This window comes from Podospora pseudocomata (genome assembly GCF_035222375.1).
Source record: "Podospora pseudocomata strain CBS 415.72m chromosome 1 map unlocalized CBS415.72m_1, whole genome shotgun sequence".
NCBI lineage: Eukaryota > Fungi > Ascomycota > Sordariomycetes > Sordariales > Podosporaceae > Podospora > Podospora pseudocomata.
Genome location: NW_026946363.1, coordinates 5,619,677 through 5,637,580, shown reverse-complemented (window position 1 = coordinate 5,637,580; position 17,904 = coordinate 5,619,677). Strand labels below are relative to the sequence as shown.

General features: G+C 53.7%; 5 protein-coding genes across 5 annotated transcripts; 3 read left to right on the top strand and 2 right to left on the bottom strand.

The window, feature by feature from the left end:
• Positions 1-66: 66 nt before the first annotated feature.
• Positions 67-1,879, bottom strand: QC762_0018910 (uncharacterized protein; the record flags this gene model as incomplete). The annotated part of the gene is made up of 5 exons (XM_062883057.1): positions 67-117; positions 447-694; positions 1,109-1,264; positions 1,577-1,679; positions 1,859-1,879. 5 exons carry the CDS (start codon positions 1,877-1,879, stop codon positions 67-69), a joined length of 579 nt encoding a protein of 192 aa, XP_062749396.1.
• Positions 1,880-5,413: 3,534 nt separating this feature from the next.
• QC762_0018900 (uncharacterized protein) lies at positions 5,414-6,304 on the top strand (the record flags this gene model as incomplete). The annotated part of the gene is made up of 3 exons (XM_062883056.1): positions 5,414-5,426; positions 5,696-5,869; positions 6,258-6,304. The coding sequence occupies 3 exons, from the start codon at positions 5,414-5,416 to the stop codon at positions 6,302-6,304; spliced, it is 234 nt and encodes a 77-aa protein (XP_062749395.1).
• Positions 6,305-6,329: 25 nt separating this feature from the next.
• HRR25 (serine/threonine protein kinase) lies at positions 6,330-7,750 on the top strand (the record flags this gene model as incomplete). The annotated part of the gene is made up of 3 exons (XM_062886322.1): positions 6,330-6,359; positions 6,494-7,551; positions 7,678-7,750. The coding sequence occupies 3 exons, from the start codon at positions 6,330-6,332 to the stop codon at positions 7,748-7,750; spliced, it is 1,161 nt and encodes a 386-aa protein (XP_062749394.1).
• Positions 7,751-9,611: 1,861 nt separating this feature from the next.
• On the top strand, positions 9,612-11,637 carry QC762_118840 (uncharacterized protein; the record flags this gene model as incomplete). The annotated part of the gene is made up of 2 exons (XM_062886321.1): positions 9,612-9,850; positions 9,974-11,637. The coding sequence occupies 2 exons, from the start codon at positions 9,612-9,614 to the stop codon at positions 11,247-11,249; spliced, it is 1,515 nt and encodes a 504-aa protein (XP_062749393.1). The 3' UTR covers positions 11,250-11,637.
• Positions 11,638-11,658: 21 nt separating this feature from the next.
• Positions 11,659-15,060, bottom strand: QC762_118830 (uncharacterized protein; the record flags this gene model as incomplete). The annotated part of the gene is made up of 1 exon (XM_062886320.1): positions 11,659-15,060. The coding sequence occupies one exon, from the start codon at positions 15,058-15,060 to the stop codon at positions 11,659-11,661; it is 3,402 nt and encodes a 1,133-aa protein (XP_062749392.1).
• Positions 15,061-17,904: the final 2,844 nt, after the last annotated feature.

Sequence of the window (17,904 nt, the reverse complement as noted above, 5' to 3'; positions counted from 1 at the left end):
GCGTCGGTGAATGCAAAGATGCGATAGGACACGATGCACGATGTGATGTCTGTGTGTGATTGAAGGTTACCGTAGAGGCTTCCGAGAGGCGGCCTGGGCGGATGTCGGGTTTTCGTGCTGCTTGTTTTTCCTTTTTTTTTTCTTTTTTTTTCCCTGTGGCACCGTGTCAAAAATGTCTGGCACTTCATCATTCCTTTGGCTGGAGCTAGCGTCATACCAGTTGTCTGTGTCTGTTTGCTAGAGATAAGAAGGTCAAGCCTGGCCAACGGTTGTTCGTGGGGCCCCGGGCCCGTCTCTGTTTCAATTCCCCCTTCGAACACCTCCTAGGCAAATAATGCTCCTAGCAGTTGATCTCGGTCTTTTCTCTCTGTGCTAACTTAGCAGCAGCAGCCGGTTCGGAGCAGGTTTTCCGAGATCACACAACAGCGACAGACTCCAAGACTGACTGGCTGGTTCGACTCTATTTCGATCGAGATTCGACTGCACACGCTGTGCTCGCTCGACTGGGCGGTCGGGTACTTTTGACTTGGTACTGCCCTGGGGAGGATGGGTTGGCTGTGTTGGGAGGTGGGATGGCGCGAAGAATAATTCACTACGTGATGCAGGTCGTTTTGCAACCAAATTGACTTCTGCCCGTGAAAGCCTTTGGGTTGTCGTCCGGCAGTAGGCGGATGTCCAATCGGCAATGTCGCGTCTGTCTGCAGCTGGCAAAGTTGAAGCCCCTGACGTAGGGCAGCCCAGGTTAGGTATCTCAAGAGCAGTCAGACGGCAAGAACGCGCACGATGGCTATCAACAGTGCTTACTACCGTACCGTATCTGAGAGAAGGTCGGATGCGAACTGCGAATTGATCTTGCGACGCTGCAAGGGGGAAACAGAGGCCGCGGTTTGAAACTGTTGAGACAGAGAGGTAGCGGGCGGATGACTGGCGGCGGACGGGGCTCGCGGAGGAGGAGGAATGGGTCTTGGTGGATTCCAGTTCGGGGATCGTCGTTACCAAGAGCTCACCACGCGGCCACACCGAAGCAAAGAAGAGTTCAACCAAGAAAAGGGAGCGACAGAGCGTCAAAAGTGCGAAAGTGATTGCTTCCAGCCTAGGTTCTGGATACCTTCTGGATACTGGGGGGGCTGCTCTTCCACCAGAATGTCGCGAAACAAAACAAGCTGCAGTCTTGCTTCGCGCCGTGGGAAGCTGGAGAATGCTGTGTGGATCGCTTCGCGCAGGTCGAGGTGGAGATTCGGGGCCAGGTAGGTGCGGCGGGAATCTGGGAATCTGCAAACAATTGCGCAGGTACGTGATGGTGGTGATCCTAGGTGCTGTGTTTGCCAGCAGGATGCTACACTCAGCTTCAAAGTAAATAAAGAATGCTGCGATAGAAGCAGAATATTAACTCGCCCTCTCTCTTTGTCTGGTTGTTTGGGATGAAAAAGGGATGGGGAGGGGGGGTAAAAGGTGTTCGACTTTGACCCTGAAGACTCCTCCTTGGGTGGTCACGTTAATAAAAAGTTATGGAACCACCAAGCTCTCCGTCTCGGCGTCTGGGGTCCGTTCTGGGGGGGGGGCAGCAATCGCGAACAACCCTTTTTCTCCTTGGCCCTTCGCTTGTCCACTTGTGTCGCATCCAGATCAGCCACCAAAACCTCTTGAGAAATGAACAACCCCTCGGCAGTGTTTGTTTGCTACGAAAAACGAAGAAATCATGTCAAAAAGAAATCACTACGCAGAGACGACAGGACAGCAGCCGCGCCGTGCTATCTGCCACGTTCCTAACGGTTGTCCCCTGGTCCACTCAACAATATCCCGGGCTTGGGCGGTGGAGCGGACGACAGGGAAGGTCACTTCACGATGGTGGACTGACCGGCAACGGGGGTCTGGTCATTGGAATTGCGGTCCTGCCGGCGTCCGGGTGTTTGCTTCTCCCGTCGGCTACGGAGCCGAGAGAGAGGTTGTGGTGATCGGATCAGAGGCACTCAACGACAGCTATGGCAAAGTGTGTATATAATATCATGCTTATCTCCCTACCAGCTCTGTTTGGTGCCGCCCTCGTCAGCACATGCATCATTTCTCACCTTCTCCTGAGCCATTTCAACAGTTCGTGGCAGGTCCTAATTCCCCGCAAAGTCGATGGCCGGAACAGCCCAATGGTCGCCAGTATAGGAAACCCCCAACGGTGAGCTGCAGGAGTCCAGGTTTGTCCCCATCTCAGACATCCCACCCTTCTTTTTTTCACTTGCTTTTTCCTCCTTCTCCTCGCCTTCCCTTCCAGCTCTCGACAACCAAACCAAATCAAATCGAGATCTCGGTGGCTGCAGGTTGGACCCTGAAGATGCAACATCAGCCGGGACACGGGGGACGGGCACGGACGGTGATGGATCGAGGACCCTTGGTCCGGGGTGTTGATTAAGTGCCAAGTCTTATCATCGACACAATTCCACAATTACCGGCCCCTTCCCTGTCCGCGCCTGCATAAAGGGGTTTTGCCGTTTTCCATGCCGCTTGTGAACTCCTCTGGCCCACCTTCCGAATTCACAACCAAATCCACAACTCCATGGACCCTGAACTGCGATATCGACAGGTTTGCGGCGGGGTATTGGGCTACGGTGGAAGAGGGGTCCAGTGGGGTATGAAATGGACTGTACAAGTTGTAAGCAGGTTCATTTTCCGGGCCATTCATCGACCTCCAATTACCTCCCTATACACGTGGTCGTAGACCCATAGTAGGCTTGTGAGCACCTAGACACCTTGATGTCTAATGCTCGGGTGGATAGGCCAACTTTCGCCTCAGGCTCGACGAATTTGAAAGTGACTATTGTTGTTCCCTCACTCATCAAGCATCATGAAGAGTACCACGGAAATACGAGTAGAGGGGTTCAATGACGATGAGAATCCAACGGTACCTTATGTGAGCTGTTTTGTGAGATATCACAGGGCAACTCATGGTGCATAACTATCGGAGTGGTGCCTATCATGAGATTTTCTCGTCAAATGATGAGCAGTCATGAGATGTCCGACCCCCATGAGACTATAGGCAGTATGATTAGATGTCTACTGAAGCCCGAGAACATTCCATGACACCAGATCTACCTCAACTAAAAGCAAGAAAGAGCTCTGGATCACAGTATGCCCAGTCCATGAGATGTCACCATAGCCTGAAGCCTCAGCCACAGACATGAAGCAACCCAGATCTGGCATGCCCAACACCCAAATTCTGATTCAGTAAGACATGATGACATCTCCCGTCCTACCTACCTACCTCGCCTTTCTCAACATCGAAACTCACTCCGAGTTACGTGACAAGCTGACCATGTCGAGAACCAGATATTGCCTCATCCACAGTGTCTTTCGACACCGAGCACGGTTGGACCGATGTTCGATAACTCCGATGTCTATGCCCAACCCAACACCGGGTGTATCTTTGTGCAACCTGCCTCCCACTCCCTCCCTAATCCCCGATCTCGAATGGTCATTGTGACACCAGCACCAAAGCCCGGCTATCTCGGAACTACTAACGGATCGGAGTGAGAATGAGTAGGTCAGGTTAGTAAATCTCCGACCCTTTATTACATCAAAACCGTCGATGTAGATAGAAGTTGATCGGAGATGGGCTCTGTACCTACACAAACCTTCTTCGCTGTCGTACAAACCACAACATCTTGTCTCACACAGCTCCTCACCTGGGCACTCTGTGGCGAAAGAATAACTAATATATGTTGTTCTACGCAGTAGCGTGGAAGGCAATAGAGGGCACCCCCCTTGGCTTCAATAAGAAAGATAGACAAGGCGGCCCCCAAAACCGGTTTCTAATTTTGGGGAAGAGAGAGAACGCCGATGTCTTCTCACAGCCCTCAACCCAGGGCCGCGGATGAACGATGCCATCAAAGTGAGTCGGCTCGATACATCGCGTCGTGTTCGGTGTCGAACTACTGGGTTGGTGACCGAATCAAGAGAAGGGGGGCTGTGGGTGAATAAGTCTGGGGATGGATGACTTGCATAGGTCTGGCACAAGCAAAACAACAAACACAGACCAAAAACGTGGAGAAACAACAACTTTGCCCGCTTGTTTCGACTCTCGGGCAGAGCGGTAATAGGACCAATACGTGCGTAGTGTATCACTACCTGACCCAAAAAGAAAAAAAAGAAAAAAAAAGAAGAAAAAAGGTCATCTGAATCATTTTTGGGGATGCTGTCAAGTGTGGGTCGCGGCCCGAGTGAGGGGAAAGCCACACACCATGGGAAGCCCTTGCTTCCCCTCATCAAAAGGGCGCACCCTTGAATAAATCAGCACACGCGGACACGGCCGCGGGCCGTAAGTTACAACTTTTTGAACGTGTTTCTCCTGGATATGCCGATCTGAATCGGAAACGACGTGGGAGAGGCGGTGGACGGTCCAGAAACATCCAGAGGCAACATTCATGTCCGGGAGAAAGGCAAACTTGAGGGTGGTCTTGAGGGGGGCCTTGAGGGGGGCATTCTGGATGCCTTCCAGGTTCCCTCCCATATCAGCCAATCGTGGATTTTGGAGAGTTGAATGCCCCCCCCTGCTCACGCCCTACGACCTCGTTCCCACCGCTCGCAAAAGCCGGGATACAGTGTGAGTACGTAGTATACACTTCGGCTGACCCGTTGCAGCGATGCCGTTGTCTTAGCGTTGTTTACAGGAAAAGTGGAAGGTCGAGATGCACCGAAATGGAGCGCGGATCTATGTTTTCGTACGGATTTAATAATAGGCGCTGATGGTCGATAGCGCCGCCGCAGGCTTTGGGGCGGCCGTTTGATAGGTGCGTAGGCGACAGACAGACAGACAACAACTGCAGTTTTCCAAGGCTTCCATTTCCGAAAGGGCGTCGGGTTTATCGTTCGTTTTCAAAGAAGCAGGCCAAAAGTGTTTGACCCAAACGGCCGGGAAGCAAGAAAAAAAAAACACACATGACTTCGTTATTTGCAAGTTAGCCTGGATATCCCTTGGGTGCATGATGGAGGAAGCATGAGTTGGAAAAGGCGGGCAGGGAGAAATTCCAAGTTTGGATAATCCCACTTTCCCAAAAAAGGTGCGTTTCCTGCACTGTGCGTCGGGCACGCGAGGAGCACTGCTGTCCACCCACCCGCCTGCCCGCCTACCAGAAGGCGACACAAGCCAGCGCCAACACCCCGTGAACAACCCTGGCGAGCCCAACGCCTGTCGTTTCTCTGTATAATGCTCAAATGCGAACTGTGGGAGTTGAATGCTCATGTTGTCCACAAAAGACACGAATCCGGATTGGGCTGCTTGCTGGCTGAGCTTCGGTGTCGCCCTGAGCACATACCCGCACTGTGCGGTCCATGCGTCTGGTCGGGGCGAGGCCAGCAACTGGAGAGCCTGTCCACCTCTTGTCCCACAACGGGGGGGGGGCGGACGCCCCGAGCCCGCCCCAGCATGGACCTCGCCAGTCAGCCTGTCAGGTTGGCCCAGCCCAGGTCTTTGTCTTTCAGGTCTCCAGCTCCAACACTTTCCATTCTCTCTCCCTCGCTCTCCTCTGCCCTTCTCCTTTCCCAAATATCGTCACCGTCTCCCGCCCTTTGACAGCAATAGCGCAGAAGGGCTATTCTGAGGGTAAGAAGCCCCCTTCCCCGCGCCCATTGTTTGCCATTGTCGTGTCTTGTCTTTCTCGTGCCTGGTCCACAGCTGCGAGCTAACCACAATCCGCCCGCTTAACAGGCCTGATCTCTCTGTTCCTCGCCACCACTTCCAACCCTTCCACGGTCGGAAGCAGGAAATCCTTCCCCCTCCATTCGACAACTCATCTCACCACAACCGAACCCGTCGTCGACACATCGACCCCGGCCGACCCGCGACTTGATCGAACACACTCCCCATTGCGGAGATCAATAGGTGAGTTGGAAACAAGACAGAGATGCATTTGTTGTTTTTGGCTTCGTTTTACCCCCCCGTTGCTGGGCGGCTCGTGGCCCCTAAGAAAAGGGCTCAGTTCCCGGTCCCGAGTTCTGGGCGGATGCGAGACGTCCTTGTCCGCCTTTTCCACCGTCCTCATATTCCGAGGCGAGACTCCCCGTCATCACGCATCTGATCTGCCCACTGCACCGATGTCCCTTGGTTGCACCGGGTGAAAGACTTGAGCCGTTCCTTTGACTACACCTACACCACACTACTACACCGCCTGTGCCCAATTTTTCCCCTCATCCGGTTCTACCCTAAGCCCCAGACCTGAAATCTCGAAACACGCCTAGGCAAGAGGCTAACGGCTCCATTTAAACTACAGCCTCTCGCAACGTCCGAACGACTTCAAACCCTCCCACTGTCGATTAACCACTGAATCTTCTCGGAGTGACACATGACATCCGCCAACAGCATGACTACCATGGTACGCATCCCCTTCTTCGGTCGGCGATGATGCATCTCGCTTTTCCCCATCATGGCCTTGATGGCCGTCGATCGGAGCGAATGAAAAAAAAAAAAAACATCTTGTTCGAAATGACAGCTGACATGTTCGCATAGGATCTTCGCGTCGGTAACAAGTACCGCATCGGTCGCAAGATCGGTTCCGGTTCTTTCGGCGACATCTACCTGGGCACCAACATCATCTCGGGCGAAGAAATTGCCATCAAGCTCGAAAGCGTCAAGGCCAAGCACCCCCAGCTGGAATATGAGGCCCGCGTCTACAAGTCCCTTGCCGGTGGTGTCGGCATTCCCTTCGTGCGGTGGTTCGGCACCGAGTGCGACTACAATGCCATGGTCCTGGACCTCCTCGGCCCCTCCCTGGAGGATCTCTTCAACTTCTGCAACCGCAAGTTCTCGTTGAAGACGGTCCTGCTCCTGGCCGACCAGTTGATTTCCCGCATCGAGTACATCCACGCCAAGTCGTTCATCCACCGTGACATCAAGCCCGACAACTTCCTCATGGGTATCGGTAAGCGCGGCAACCAGGTCAACGTGATCGATTTCGGTTTGGCCAAGAAGTACCGCGACCCCAAGACGCACTTCCACATTCCTTACAGAGAGAACAAGAACTTGACTGGCACCGCTCGTTATGCGTCTATCAACACTCACCTGGGCGTCGAGCAGTCTCGCCGTGACGACATGGAGTCTCTCGGCTATGTCATGCTCTACTTTTGCCGTGGTTCTCTGCCTTGGCAGGGACTCAAGGCTGCCACCAAGAAGCAGAAGTATGACCGCATCATGGAGAAGAAGATGACGACGCCCACCGATGTGCTGTGCCGCGGGTTCCCTAACGAGTTTGCTATCTACCTGAACTACACTCGCTCGCTCCGCTTCGACGACAAGCCGGACTACAGTTACCTCCGCAAGATCTTCCGCGACCTCTTCGTCCGCGAGGGTTTCCAGTACGACTATGTCTTTGACTGGACTGTGTACAAGTATCAGAAGAACGCCCAGGCCATCCAGCAGGCTGCCAACCAGCCCGGTCAGGCCGCCGCCGAATCCAAGGACAACACTGCGGCCGCCCGTAAGGAGAGCCAGCCCGCTGCCCCCCGCGGAACCAGGAAGGTCGGCGAGACCCCCGAGACCAACCGTGCCGTCGGAGGAAGCGACAGGATGTGAGTTACAGCCCAAAAGCATTCCTAGTAAGGAATCATATTTCCTTCGAGTTTGGTGTGCTCATCAACGCTGGCCGGAGGGACAATGCTGACATGGAGTGCTGACAATCAGTTTGCGATAAATAGGCTGCGCTCGGCCGCTAAAGGTCAAGGCGCTGGCACGGGATATGCTTCCAAACAGTACCGCCCCATGGAGTGAAGCAGCACCTGATACTGGCAATTTTCACACGGAACCCTCTTTCCCCTTGGGTTGTAGCATTAGTGGATTCTCATCGATTGTGTGTGGGTTATGGTCGACCTGCGGCCCCCACTATGAATTGTCCTTGATTTCTACGGCAGAGCACATTCTCGTGCTCTGCCGGGAGCGGATCAGCATCGATAGCAGATACACGCCTCAGCACCCAGTTTTACGAATTGCGTCTTTTTCTTTTTCGTTTTTCGGCATCTCATCGGTTATGACCCCCCCCTTTCCCCTTCCCTCCCCCCTTTCCTTCTGGCTCGGATGACTGTTTATTCACAAGTGTTCTCGCAAGCTGCTTGGTCCCTATGGCTAGGAGCTTGGAGAGGATTTCGAACTGGGTAAACTGATCGGACGAACGGCATGCCCGGCACTCTGACTTGTTCGGGGTGTCGAATATCGGGAGACGGTCGGCTGTCGGTGGACCAGATTCAACATAATGCTGCGCAACTTGGTTGGATTGGGGAGACTGCTTGTCTGTCGACGGTTTCGAGCAGCTGGTTTTTCGGGTCGCCACAGCAGATTGACAACACAAGGCACACCGCTTTCGACACGGACTATCGCGCTCAAACTTTTCTTTCTTGTTTTTGTTTTCTGTTTTTTTCCATTATGCCTTTTCGTCACTTGCACTTCATCGCATCGGGATCCGCTTGTGGGGAGGTCAGGGGAAGAAGCGTTTTCTTTTGCAATGATGGGCAAGATGAGATGGAGATCTGGCAAAGCCGAACTTGCGGCCTTGGTGATTTCCGCTTCCCAGTGGTACTTTTAAAGGGCTTGCGGAGGCGTAGTTGGAGATCCAGAGGCATGTCGTTGCATTGCTTGGCAGGGAGGTTTTGAGTCGAGGAGGCTATGACACATGGGAATGGCTGGTTGGGGGAAACTGCGGAGTGGGATGGATTGGCCGCTGGCGGTGATGTGATTCAGGAGAGAGGACCATGGGATCATGCACTAGCTAATACTGTACCATCTCCGTGGACCTTCTTCGGAGAATTTTCCCTGCGGTCATGGTCGGAGAAGCCGGACGGGAATAAGTGGAACTAGGAAGCTGCGCCGGGTCCGGGTTTGGGAAGGCGACTCGCACTCAAGACTGAACTGGGGACGGCAGGCAATGCATGGCGGCAGGTAGTTTTCATAAATTCAGGTCTTGTTTTGCTCTTCACAAGTCTGCAGGTGATTTTTGTGTGAAAGCATGACTGCTGCTACAGGATAATTCCCGGTTTTGATCTGGTAGTATGTTCGCAAAGCGACCATTGAACTGAAGCGGGTGGCTCAGCCTCCTTTTGTGTGCTGCATGGAAAAGTCGGTGTCTGGTGTTCTGGTGAGGCTGTGTGAATGTCACACGCAGATTGCAGAATACGCAGTCATAGACCGAGTGAGTGACTTTTGCTTGGCGGGCAGTAACCGAGTACGTACACCACTCAGCAGAGAAGCAGCAGCTAGGCAGGAAAATGTGTATAAGAAGGGATGTAGGTTAGATACCTGAGGTTTTCTTTTTGTTCTAGAAGAGTTATCTTTTGGTGTGTGATAAACTAATAGAATCGATCTTAATAATTGCTCCCTTGATTGATTGGTTTTCTTATATTTTTTATTTTTTTTATTTTTTTTATTTTTTTTTATTTTTTATTTTTTTACGGGAGGAGCAGACTGGCTTTGTCAGGGCTCATTCCCATTTAAACAGCTCCCCTCACACGATTCTATTTTCAGTTCCCCAACTTTCCCGTTGCGACGACACACTAACAGCCTGAATACGTTACTGACACACTTGTTACAACACTCCTTCCACCTTTTGGTCCGTACCAGAAGATCTTCGACGCAAGCAGCAATGGGTTTGCAAGCGGGGAGCACGGCGAACCTCCCTCCCACGGCGGGCATCAACATTGACATTGACGTCACCGCTCCTCAAACGGCCACCGACGGCAGGATGAAGCTTTCCAAGGCGGGGGTGGAGCTGCTGGTGCTGACGTTTAACTGCGCGAAGAATGTCGTTGATGTGCCTGTTTTTGGGGGGCATTTGCGGGATGCGCTGCTGGGACAAGATGGTTTGCCCGAACTGGTGGTGATGTATGTTTTTTTTTTTTCTTTTTTTTTCTTTTTTTCTTTTTTTTTTCCCTCACCCGCCCACCCCACACCAGTCCGCCGTCTGATCTTTTTCGGATGGTTTCTTGCTAACTTTGATGGGTTCAGGTCGCTCCAGGAAATTGCACCGCTGTCATACTCCTTCCTCGGGGAGTGGTGGTTGAGGGGGTATTACGACGCTTTTGGGCAGGCGTTGAATCTCGCTGCTGCCGGGCAAAAGTACACGCTTGTGAAGGGGAAGAACGTGGGCATGACGGCGCTGTTGGTGTTTGCGCTTTGTCCGGAGAGGATTTCTGGAACGGTAGAAGAAGGGGAGGTGGGGTTTGGGGCCGCCGGGATGGGGAACAAGGGGGCGGTGGGGGTGAGGGTGAACTATCAAGGGCAGGAGCTGACGTTTGTGGCTACGCATTTGGCGGCTATGGAGTGGAACCTCAAGAAGAGGAATGCGAATTGGAGGGCGGTGGTGGGTGGGTTGACGTTTGAGGATCCGCGGGTGGTGCTGCCGGGGGTGTTTGGGGAGAGGCCGGCGACGACGCGGGTGGATAGGTTGGGGGCGGGGGAGAGGTCGATGCCGCTGGAGAGGACGGGGAGTATGGATTCTAGTGAGGAGGAAGACGCGCCGCTGCTTTCTCCGCCTTCCACCTTCTCGCTTGACAGTGACGACACACCCGCCCTGACGCCAGAGCAAAAGCGACGGCTCCAAGACATCTCCATCTTCAAACCTACCTCGCACCTTTTTGTGGCGGGCGACCTCAACTACCGCATCTCCTCCACCACACCCCCTCCCGGCTCTGCCTTCCCCAGCTTTGACCCAGCCTCCGAAAACCACCACAGCCACTTCTTCTCCCGGGATCAGCTCACTCAAGAACGCCTCGCCGGGAGGACATTCCACGGAATGTCCGAGGCGGAGGTCACCTTTGGCCCAACATACAAGTACGATATTCTGGACTCGCCAGAAGGGGCAGTGAATGAGGCTGCCGCAGCAGACGGGAGCGAGGTTCCCTGGAAATTTGCCTCGCACCGATGGCCGGCGTGGACAGATCGGGTTTTGTTCAGCGCTGCCGAGGGGGCAGAGGTCGAGACGGGCGTGTATGGGAGTTTGCCTGTGGTGCGGAGTTCGGATCACAGGGCTGTTTTTTGGAGGGGGAGGGTGCCATTGCCTGATGGAGACAAGAAGCTGGAGGGGGAAGTTGTAGGAAAGAAAAAGCTCCCGGTCGATATTGATGTCTGGGCTTGGGGGAGGAGGCAGACGGCTAGGAGGAGGGAGCTGGTGGTGGGTTTGTTGGCGTTGGTTTGGAGTACCAAGGAGGGAGCGGTTTTCCTGGGGACGATGGCGATGGTGGGGATGGGCTGGTGGTGGTTTGCCCATGGGGGTTTGTTATGAGGACTTGACGGCTTGGCTGGCTTTGTTGGATGGGAAAGCATACATGTCGCAGTGGCTTCATGGGGTGCATAAGCAACGACAGATTAGACAGCAAAGGGGGAGGGAGTATGGAGTGCTTGGTGATACCCGACTCAGTTTTATTAGAGGTGGTGTTCGCTCATCATACAATTTGAAGGCTTGTTTGTGTTTGTTCTGCGGGATGGATGTTTACAGGACTGGTTAGCAATTGCTTGTTGAATTCTCGATGTGGCTGTATCAACCTTGGGCAGGTAGGCAGCATCACGCTCAGAGCTGTAATCAAAGCTCTACAAGACATTGCAACATCGCGTTTGATAAATAGGTTGCTCGTAGTATCTCTACCTCCTGCTGATCTCAATAAAGAGCTACAGTTTCCATCCTATTCATAATCCTATACATTCTCTCGCTTCCTGACCAACTTATACTTCCCCCCACTCACAACCTCCAACGCCCCTTCCTCCACCTTCTCGCCCAAAAACGACTGCAGCTCTTCGTGACTCCACGAAAACCCCCCTATAACAAACACCCCCATCATCATGGCTATCTGATTGATCGGCATTGTCACGCTCGAATTTGTGAGCATCCCCTGAATGTACTTCCAATACACCTCCCTCTTCTCCTTCTCCTTATCACTCAGCTTCTTCGCCCCTCCCTCCTTTGGCCCTGCCGCCGCCGCCTCCTTCTCCTTGCCCTTCTCCTCTACCGCCTGGCCCTGTTGAGCATCCTCACCCACAGGCACAGTCTCATCAGACAGCCTCTCCAAAACGACAAACACGCCCCCATCCGCCGTGCTAACCTTCCTGAGCACCCTCTTCCTCACCCAGAAGTCACACGCCGCCGCAATGAGATCCTCATCGAGCTGAAGCTCAAGATACAAATCATCCACCGCTTTCTTGACCGGCGTCGTCGAGGAATCCGATGACGACTGAAACGCATAGATAACCGTCGCCTGAACGGTATCGCAGTCCACCGTCACCGTTCTATCCTCCAACTCCAGCTCCACCCTCGTCTGACCCAGCTGGTTGAGCCAGGTGAGTTTTCTGTCCGATTTCAGATCCTCATACCCCTTTTCGTATTGCTTTTGCAAGTCGAGAATCGGAGCCGGGAGGAGAAAGTGCTCCTTTTCAAAAGCGGGCCAATACATGCGGGAGAGGATGCGAGCGTGGTATCCTGTGTCTTTCTGTTCTTTGTTCTTCTCAGAAGACTGGGGAGTGGCGACTGACTTGCCCTTGTTATCCGGTGTAGCCAGCACTGGGGGTTGCCCTGGGATATTGGATGGTTGTGGGCCACCGGCGTTATTTCTTCGGATTTTGGAATTCAGCTTTCTTGATTCTTGGATGTCTCTGATCATAACGTCGCACTTTTGGAGGGCGGCTTCTCCGAAGCGTCGTTTGAGGAGGTTGAGCACCCGCATTTCTTGTTCGAAAGATTTGGGGTCTCCTAACAGACGCTCGGCGATGACAGCGGTGAACTCGTTGATGAAAACATCCTCTGCTCCCAGGGCCGAGATCAAGGTGCCGATCACATCCTCGGACTTGGGACGCTTGTAGTTGGCGCCAGCGTCAACAGGGTCAGGAACCCAGTTGAGGTCGTTCCAGTCCAGTTCTTGGTCATCATCCGTGGCACCAGCGCGACGGACAGAGGCGGATTCGTTGAGGAGCTTGGCGAGCTCGACCAGTTTGTTGACCTTCTTCGCGCGGGCCAGAACTGGTCCCTGCCTGTGAGCTGGTGCTGGAGCAGGGGTCGATGGGTTGCTATCCCTCCCTTGCCTGCTGCGTGTGGTGGGTGTTTTGAATGTCGTAGCCGTTGATGAACCAGCAACACCTGGCGTCGAATATGCCTGCGCTTTGATCTCTCTTCGCCCGAGGTCGGCAGCAGCAGCTCTGGGACCGGACGCCCCTCGCTGCAATCTCTCGTCCTCGTCAACCTGTTGAACCTTTGCTGCAGCTTCAATCTCCTCTTTGCTGGCCAGCAGGCCGGCCACTACTACCCGCACGGAGTCTTCACGCTGGACGAGATACAGCTGCAGTCCTGGCTCGATATTCCCCAGCAACACCTTGCTGTGATCAAGTGCGTGGAATGTCTTGATGATGTGGATGTACGTCTGCAAAATCTCTAGTGTGCTGCACCCAGGATGTAACAATCTTTGTTCCAGCGCCTTCGAGAAGTTTGCCGTGAGCAACTGTCTCCGAGCAGTAGTCGTGATAGTAGCCTTCAAATCCTCCAGCGCACCCTTAGCATCCGGCCAGGCAAGAACAATGTCGAACAGCTCCTGAATACGCAACGCAGCCAACCGGCCCAAAGCCAGTGACTGGCATGCCTTGAGATCGGCCAGTGTCATCGGCGTCGCGTTGATCCACGACAGAACCTGGACATTCAACTGTGCATACCGGTTCTCGACCCAGTCCTTGAGCGACTTGATACAAGCAGAGGTGGCAGCTGGCACTGTCGTATCCCCTCCAGACCCCCTCGAAGTCGTAAAAACACTGCTGGCCGCAGCCGTCCCAGCACCCCCAACTACATTCCCCTCCTCAGGATCGCTCGCCGCCCAGACTCCCGCATAAGCTCCCTTGACAAATCTCGACATCATATCGTTCATAACCTCCGCAAACAGCACTTCAAACCTCTCGCCCGTCAACCCAACATTATGCAGTTGCTTCACCAACCCCCCCAACTTTCTCTTTGCCGTCAAAACAGCGAAATCGGTCTCCTGGGGAATAGCCGGTGGCGCCCCCCAAGGCCCCTTCTTACTACCCAAACTAACCATCAACCCCTCCACACCCAATATCACCCCGGCCAGCTTCGTCAGAACAACTTTCACACTCCCCATCACCCCGCCTTGCGAGGCAGAATTCGCAATCAGCGCATGAATATCCCTCTTGAACTTCATCCCAAACGAGCTATTGTCCTCCTCCCCGGAAGCCCGTCTCAACCCCTCCAACAACGAATTCAACCCCTCAAAATACATGCCCAACGCCCCCTCCAGCGTCTCAATCGTGCTCATCACCACAGCCATATGCCTATCATACTGGCTCCCTCCACTCCACTCCCGGCCACCTCCGGCAGCAGTAGAATCAACCGAATGCTTATTCCTCTGATGCCTCCGGTGGGTAACCCCTTGAGCTGCCAAAGTCCCAGCAGCAGCAGCAGCAGCAGCAGCAGCAGCAGCGGTGTCCGACCCCCCCGCCAAAAGGGGCACCACCCACATGGCGAAGTGCGTCCTCACCTGGCTTACATACCACCCTATCACGTCCCTCCTCTCCCTCGCTTCCGGTAGCACAGCCTCTGCATTCTCTAGCAGGGACAAACACTGCAGAAACTGCTCCCGTTCCTCGTCTACCTTCTGGTTCCTCCGATGCCGTGATTGAGGTTGCCCTTGGGCAGCAGTCAAACTCTCCAGTGATAAGCCGGAACTTGATTCCCCCGCTCCCGGAGCTGGACCGGCAGCACTCGCAGGGAGAGCCACCCGTGAAGTTACAACCTCCCACGCCTGATCATACGCCCTCTGGTGCTCATTACCTGACGCATACTCATTACCTGGCGCATATGGATGTGGTGGCTGTGGTTCAGGTGTGCTATGCCCCAACGTGGCCGACGACGAAGGAGCAAGATAGGGGTCAACACTATGACCAGCACCACTCCCTAATATCAAACCCCCCAACCCCTGTCCCGGATCTGGATACTGAACTCCCGCTACCGTAGTGGTACTGGTAACCTCCCCGCTGAAAACAGACTGGAAAACCCTTTTCCTCCGCTGCTGCCTCCGAGCAGAGGCCACAACTAGACCTGCCATCGCTAGGCTGCTGTCAATTCCGTTGATCAACAACAAAACTTTAGCGGACGGCAACCGGCCCGCACAGCAATTCCCCTCCCACTTTTCCTCCCAGCCCGTCACCGACCTCTTCCCTCCACAATCCGGAAACCCCGAGAATTCTGCCCGATCTCCCTCCCCTTCAATGCCGAACCTATCCCGCACCCGGTGCCTAGATCCCCTTGCAGTTTCTACAATATCAGAATCCCAAGCCCTTTTGATCACCCGGTAACTTTTCAACCCGAGACTTCTAGATCTCAATCTCCAGGCCAGGATCGAGGCCGGTGAGCTGGTCTAGCCTGCACCACACACCCACGTTTCTCCACGCCCCAAAACCTCCAATCGCAAGAATTTCCCTAGAGGGCCTTTAGGTAGGTAGGTAGGTAGGGGGGTGGGGGGCGGCTTCAGCACGCAGACCGGTGGCGTGGTAAATAGAATAAAAAAAAAAGTTTCGCCTTTTGGAGAGACCGCGGCCCAGTCCACAGAGACAAGAAAAAACGTGGGGAGGAGGTGGTGGTGGTGGCAGGTCAAGAATATCGGCCTGATAGCTGGTCCGTTCCGGGTCTGGTATGTGTGATGTAAGTTTTGAGCTGACGGTGGTGGTGGTGGTCGCGTTGTGGCGTGGCCCGCCGCTGCCCGCTCAGATCGATAACCGCACCTACACACACTCAAACAAAAGTCCCTTGGTGGTGTGAATTCCCGAGGGACAAATGTAATATTGATTGTTGCTTGCTGTCGATCAACCTCGTCGTGTTCGTCTTTCTAGATACGCCTCCCCGTGCCAGCACACACAGTGTCAATCAGTTCTGGCTGATCACTGGCGATGTCCCCCGTTTTGCTTTGTTGCCGTTGTTGATAATTGGGCAGCGAATTTGGTGGGAAAAGCTGCTGCAGATGAATGGTGAACAAAAGTCCCCCCCCAGTTGCTCCTGCCTGCAAAAGATACTTACACCCTCCAAAAACGGCAGCCACACGGTCCAAGACCCACGCAACGATTGAGGTGCTCCTGCACTTGTTGATCTGTTCCCGAATGAAAGAAGGTTGCGTGGCAGTGGGAAGGTGCAAACCACTCCGTCCCCTATCAAAATCGTGAAGAATGGGCGGCTTCTAACCCAGCAGCCACAACGCTGTGTTGTGTTGACATTCAGCGTCCCAATAGTGGGGCTTTACGCCTGACATTCAGCCAACCCCCCAAATCACCACCGCAGCCTCCCGCCCCAGCCTCGCCTGCACCATCAACAAATGTTTCGCGCTCTCACAAGCGCCAGCAACCTGCATCTGACAATCGCACATGTAAGATTCTAGAAAGCCAATACTTCCTCCCTCCTTCCAAATCCATCTTTGGAAAAAAAAAAAAAAAAACCGCGCTTGTTTGACCCTTTTGCCTTCCTTCAGGTAATCCGCCGCAGCTGCCAAGAGCTCCAAATTTCCCAGGTCTTAAGCGCGAACTAACGCGCGCTAGAGGCGGATAACGTCAATAGTGCAGATCCTTCCACCAGCATAAAATTATTCAGTAAATCGATAGATATCCTCCGTTTTTGCTCTACCCCTACCCCCCAGCTTAGGTAACCCGGCAAGGTGTGCATACATCTCTCTCCCACCCGGCATCTCTCCCACATCCCTCAAGCTGCACGTGCCAAAACAACACCACCCCTCCATTCACCACCCCTCTATTCACCACCACCGCCACCACCACCACCACCACTCTCGGTAGCCCCCAACCCAATCGTCTCCTTCACGGGAAAACATCGCGCGGGATGTTCGCTGCCTCACCGCGGCACATGAAGCATCGCTTGCTACTGCTTGCCCTGTCTGGCCTCCTGATGAAGACGGCGGTCAACCTAAACAAGCAAACTCCCCCTCTCCTCTCCCCGCATTTCCATTCAAACACACCCCAACAACAACAACAACAACAACACAAACCGTCTCATCCAAAACGGACATCTCCGTCTACCTATATAGCATGGACCGTCGTATTGGCCGGATTTATTCTCATCGACAAGACGGCCCGGATTTATCGGGGTCCTCAATCTGTAATTCCCTGCATGTGCCACGTTTTGAGGCGTTCTCACAACCAAAAAATGCATTCGTTAGCTGACAAAGTTCATCCCATCGTCATCAGTAATAATCATCATATCGGAAATGCAATATTGAAACACCACATGCTCTTGCAACCAACACATTAACCATCAAAACAACACATTAACCATCAAAACCAAGCAACGGGAAAAATACCTCCCCTAACAAACCCTCCAAGTTTAGCAGTTTATTGACGTCTTCTGGCTTGTCCTCGACAACAACTCTGGCTCCATGCGCCACACCTCATCTCGTCGTGTGTGAACCATCTCCCCCAACCACCACAACTTCCGTTCCACAAGCCAGTAATCCTCGACAACAATAGAAATCATTCTCATTACCGGTTTCCAATTCAAGAACACCCCCCACCCCCCGTCTATTGCCAGCGCAGCGCTTGTGCAACTCCGCCTTGGTAAAAACTGAACACAAGCGTAGTCGTTGGGCCCTGTCCGGTTCGTCTCGTACACCATGAGATCTGATATCCTGCCGCCACTTTGAGTCGCAGCAGTGAGATTTGTCAAGAACGCCATGGTTCCATCCCGCCGGTCTTATCTCGCCATCTCGATATCGTACCGCTATCACGGAGCAAATCAGAAAAACTACCTGTTGTTCGGATACCCATCCCTGCCAAAGTTCCGGCCAACATGGTGAGCGCCATCCGTCTCTCTGTCACCACCCCTCCTCATGGCGTCGTTAGTCCTGTAAGGAAACAAAAAACCCCACAAGGATCCTCGCACCCGGTGTGGAGCT